Below are 5,707 nucleotides of genomic sequence, written 5' to 3'. Positions count from 1 at the left end.
ATACACGGATTTAAGCATACACGGTTTGAAAATGTTCCAAAAAAGTATAAATTTACCTTGATGTTCCATTTTTTATTAGGGACACCATTTTGCTATGTCATTATACTTAATGGGACTTGAGCATACACGGATTTTGTTATACACGGGGGATCTTGGAACCAAACCCCAGCGTATAGCAAGGATCCACTGTACCACTGGAAAAACATAAATCAAAACTATTCCATTTATTATGTAGAGAGCATCTCTCTCCCCCTAAATTAGCTACACTTGCTTGTTTTCTACCAGTTTGGTTCTTACGCTTTCTTGCAACCATATTTTTTTCCCCTTTCTATCTTTCATGTTTCACATTTAAAATTCTGAATTGATTTACTCTATACATTTTAATTTGTCACTACTTGATCTTACTCTACGTGTTTTTGTAGATTTTCCCCCGCAATACTTCAGTATCGTATCCCACTCATCCTCTATGTTAATGCTATTTTCTTCCCTTATTTTTCTTGATATTCTATCTACCTATCTTAGCTCTAGCAATTTCTGCATCCATTCTTCTGTTGCGGGTACTGACTGTGACTTCCATTTTTGAGCATAAATTATTCTTGACAATGTTACCATATAGAGAATCAGTCTTAGATGTTTTTTTTCTATTGATCTGTCTAGAATGGATGTACATTTCAGGTTTCATTGGGCATTGTGTCTGTATTGTTTCACTGATAATTAAATGTATGTTCTTCCAAAAAGACCTAGGTCTTTTACATTTCCACCATAAGTGGAAATAGGTACCATCTTTACTTTCACATTTCCAGCATTTTCTGTTACTATTTTTGTATATATTAGCCAGGATCAGGTGTCACATGTAACGCATTTTGTAGTAATTTCAGTTTATGGTGACCACGTGAATGAAGGCCCTCAAAGAGACCCTGTTATTAACAGTCCTTTTCTAGGTCTTGAAAATGTGGTGTTTCTTTTATTGAGTCTTTTCCTGTTTTCACACTATCTTCAACTTTACCAAGCACTGCCATCTTTTCCAGTGATTCATATAATATCATGATATGTCCAAAGTACAACCTCTGTTTAGTCATATTGGACTCTAGGGAGAATTCAGCTTTGATTTGCTCTTGTACCCATTTATATGTCTTTTTGATAGTTCATAACAGGAACGTAGCCAGGGGGGGGGGGGGTCTGTGGGGTCCGGACTCCCCCTTCCTTTAGATGCAACGAATGGTGTGTGCCGCTGCACCCAAGCCCCATTATAATGGTGGTACTTAGTCTGGACCCCCCTTTCCCAAAATCCTGGCTACGTCCCTGTTCACAATATCCATTTAATTCTTTTTCAGCACATTTCAAATAAATTGACTTTCTTCTTCTCACCTTTCATAATTGACTGGCTTTTACAATCATAGATAGAAATCTGAATTACTATAGCATGGATAATTATGATTTTGGTATCCAGGGATGTATCTTTCTGCTTGAGGATCTTAACTAATTCCTTCATAGCTTCCCTTCCACATCTTCTTTTGATTTCTTGACTACAGTCCCCACTTTGATTTATTACTGACCGAATGTGTTTTTTAAAAACCCATTTAACTATGCCTTCATTGCCTACTTAAAAGTTATATAAATCTGAGGTAATTTTTATTTGTTTATTTTCTTAATATTAATCTGTAGCCCTGACCATACACTTTCTTAATTTTCCTCAGTTGTCATTCCAAGTCTTTCCTTTTTTCTGATATGGTGCCATATGTATTTCTTAAATTCTTTATGTTCCTTCCTTCAGTATACACAAATCCCTCTTCTGAATCTAACCTTGCTTTCTATATGATTTGTTCTGCATATATATTACACAGATAGGGTGATAAAATGCAGGTTTGTCTGATGTCTTGCCAGCTGGAAACCATTCTAATCTATAAAGAATTTATAGAACATAAAGAATTTAAGAAATGTCATCCTGCTGCACCACAATCACAAGCATTGTCTGATGCAGCTGCTGGCTGTTAAGGTACATTTGGGGGAACATTTACAATCATATAGAAAGCAAAGTAGATTCAGAAGAGGGATTTGTGAATACTGAAGGAAGGAACATAAAGAATTGAAGAAATGTCATCCTGCTGCATCACGATCACAAGCCCACAATCCCAAGCATTATCTGATGCAGCTGCTGGCTGTTAAGGTACTTTTGGGGAAACATTTACAATCATCACAATGATGCCACAATTGTGACTATATAGTATTACTGAATACAGGAGCAGTTACAGATCTGTAACTAGGTAGAATCCATAACTGCAAAACAGGATGCCAGACTATATTTTTGGATTTTTATCTCACAGACAACACACAATGAAGTCATGGGATTCAGATACTAGCTACAAGAACATTTCTGCAGCCAGCAACTAGTGTAGAGTGGTTTTGTTCATCTTGTAGCTTCCCAGTTTGGGGTATATGCAGGGCAGGTGAGGCTCCCTGTTGTATTCCATTAGAGAGAATAGAGGAAACTTACCATGTGCAGGCCCTCCAACCATCTCTGAACTCTGAACCGGTCTTTCCTGCCAAAAAAGGAAAAGAAAAAAAATGGTGGAAAATTCCTACTTGTGTTTGCAAGTGCCTTTAAGCCATTGTAAGACTCAAAATAGCCTTTTAAAAAGTGTGGAAGTAACCAAATGGTCAGCTTGTGTTTCCATAAAAAGCTGTTTGGAGCCTACAAGAGGGGAAAGACTAAAATAGCCTATAAATGGTACTTTCCCCTGCCCCCAGGTTTCTGAAGGTGGGATTGGGCATTTTATTTTATTTTTTGTTAATGGAGGGTTGGCAGTATGACTGTGACCCAAAAGGGTCAAAGACAAGGTATTTGTAACTTTGTATGTTTTACATGTTATATGTTTTTAAAAATAATTATAATTATATGATTTTAACTGCTGTTGTAATGTGTTTTATATATGTTGTTAGCCACCTTGGATCCCACTTTGGGAGAAAGGCAGAATAAAAATAAATAAATAAATGCCTCCAAACCAAGTGAAAATCCCTACCTCTACATGCAGCCTATGATGCCTCTCACAAAAGTACCCTACACTCTCTTTATATCGGTCTCTCTGTATGTAATCTCATCTCTTGCAATATTTATATATTTAAAGCATATTTTTCTTGCCTTAAGCAAAAGCAGGTTCCATGCAGTCAATAATAAATAAAGCAGGTCCTGCCTTTGGACTTATCATTTAAAATGTGTGATTAAAGGGGAAATGGGTGGGGAAGAAATAGGAAAACAGACTCATCTATAAATCTAAAACTTTATGCCCAAAAATTGATCCCATGTGATAGCAGCTCTTTCAGATTTCCCCATGGAGAGAGAGTTTCTTTTTATAATAATAAATAAATAATAAAACTTTATTTATGTTCCTCCTCCCTGTCCATGACAATTGGCTGTCTTGAGCCAAGCAGAAGGAGTCCTGGGTGATTAACTGCTGTTAAACAAACAGAACAGAGTCCCTCTCCTGCCTGCACTGACTGCCGCTGTCTAGAGAGTAAAGGGTGAAAGCAGAGTTGAAACACTGAAGCAAAAAGGTCTTAATTAGAGTCACTCTTGCTCTGTACACACATACACACACTGAAGGAGCCTCCAGGTTTTACCTTTGACTTATCCAAGGGTCATGGCAAAATCCATAATTTTGGTCCCAAAACCTACCCTCAGTTTATACATGAGGTCAACCTACAGTCAAATGTATACAGTATTTTTAAAGTTATAAAGTTTTTATACTGATCAACCTGAGCCTAAAGATTGGAGAAATAGTAGCCAAATGGAGCTGGTCCCTCAGCAGAATCAAAAGAGCAGACTTTGCTTCCCATCTTTCATCTGCTAAAGCCAGATGAGAGTAGAAAGCACCACATGGATATTCTGGGCTAGGATACCCATTACCATACACCTTTCTTTCTCTTTTTTCTTTCTTCTGTGCATCTTTTTAAAAGGGTTATGAAACAAAATTAGCTCCTGCTAGCTATTCTTTTTTTTTTTTTACCAGTACTGACTGATATGCTTATTCTTCTTGTCCTGCAGGTTTTCAAGGCACAGATTCCTTTACACGAAGGCATTTCCCACATGCTGCTCACAGGATGGATTATATGGACTTTGAGGATGACAGCCGGGGATGGCGATTTGATATGGACATGGTGATAATCTACATTTATTCCATCAATTGGGTCATAGGATTTGTGGTGTTTTGTTTTCTCTGCTATTTTTTCTTTCCTTTTTAAAAACTCATATTCCCTCAGGTTTAATTCAGCCAACAGGCAAGGGAACAGACATACTTGGACATAAAGTATCCAGATTATGTGGGAAACTATAGTTTACTGTACAAGACTGAGAAGGCTATAGCAACAAAAATGGAAAGTTTCCCAATGATTTGATTTCTCTGTTGTGCTTTAAAATGCAAGAACATTTGTATATAGAAAAGTACTGTCAAATAATTTATTGTAATACATATTAAAATGACACATGGACTGGCATCCTGTTCAGTAATAATGATGTCATAAGTCTGCCTTCCATCGTCTTAATTCACTTTTATGCTCATTGCACATACAATGGCCAAATGTCCCCACAAAACCTACCTTTTCAGCAACACAGTTTCCCCCTCTTGAAAAAACAACAACAGCCCTTTCCATGCTGTTGGAGGTAGGGATTGAGTGGTGACGCATCCGTCTCTCTTTAGCAGGACACACTGCAACAGGGCTATAGGAAGATTGCTAGATCTGTGTCAGCTCATTCCCCCACTCTGCACAGCATGGAAATAGCCATGCTGAGAGGCCTGTGCTGCTGAAAAAATAGGTTTTAGTGGGTACCATCAAGAGATGTAGCTACAGAGATGAGACTACATCTCTTAATGCACAATTTCAGCCATGTTTTTTTGACCCTGCCTTCCTTTTTGGTGCTATGGTGGCAGTTTATATGTAGTTTAGGGCAGGTTCATTGAACAGTGGTTTCATGATCCATTTATGGCTGCTATGTATTAAAAGCATCATTGGTTTGAACCTCCAACACTTGTTTTTATAGAACCTGTTAACAGATTCAACTATTAGGCTAGGGTGTGATGTTTGGAATTTTTATGTGAGTACACTTTTTGGCAAATTTTATCACATTTAATTCTCATTTTAAGTCTTCAGCTTTTCACCTCAGAAAACCATATCAGTCATTTTCTGGCATGCTATCCATGCTATATGTTTGGGGAAAACATATTTGCCAAAGATAGTATGTTGGCCAGAATAGCCAGTCTTGCAGAGACAATCTAGCTCTCTTTTTTCCCCTTTGGTTATATGTATGGAGGGAGCCATTAATCCGCCCAAGCACAGTGACCGCATTGGTGAAGGGCAAACACTATGGAAGCAAAAGTCATATCTTTCAATTTCAGTACTAGCTGTGCTTACTGGAACATGTTTCCACAATGCAGTTTTTAACAGACACTTCACTCCCAAACTCATGTTGATCACTGGGAGGCAAAGAGATGCAGGAATGATAAGCACTTCACTGAATGCTTATCTAGAGCACACACCACACATAGCAACATTATATATTTGCCCTCATAGAAAGTGTTGACTAACAAAATTTAGACTAAGTTTAGACATGGAAAGTTTATATTAATCAGTTGAAAATGTAAGATACTAGGTAATATTAACATGAGAATGAATAATCATAAGTATGGACTTTGCTTATCTGTAAAAAAAAACT

At 37.4% G+C, this 5,707-nt stretch overlaps 1 protein-coding gene across 1 annotated transcript in view; it reads left to right on the top strand.

Moving 5' to 3' along the window:
- Positions 1-5,013, top strand: part of RNF180 (ring finger protein 180) — a 43,922-nt gene extending 38,909 nt beyond the window's left edge. Inside the window, exon 4 of the mRNA XM_042454340.1 lies at positions 4,043-5,013. Within this exon, the coding sequence (XP_042310274.1) occupies positions 4,043-4,239 (197 nt within the window). The 3' untranslated portion in view covers positions 4,240-5,013. The remainder of the gene's footprint in view (positions 1-4,042) is intronic.
- The last annotated feature ends 694 nt before the right edge of the window (positions 5,014-5,707 follow it).

This window comes from Sceloporus undulatus, chromosome 2 (assembly GCF_019175285.1).
Source record: "Sceloporus undulatus isolate JIND9_A2432 ecotype Alabama chromosome 2, SceUnd_v1.1, whole genome shotgun sequence".
In the NCBI taxonomy this organism is placed as follows: domain Eukaryota; kingdom Metazoa; phylum Chordata; class Lepidosauria; order Squamata; family Phrynosomatidae; genus Sceloporus; species Sceloporus undulatus.
This window is presented reverse-complemented; position numbering and strand designations above follow the sequence as displayed.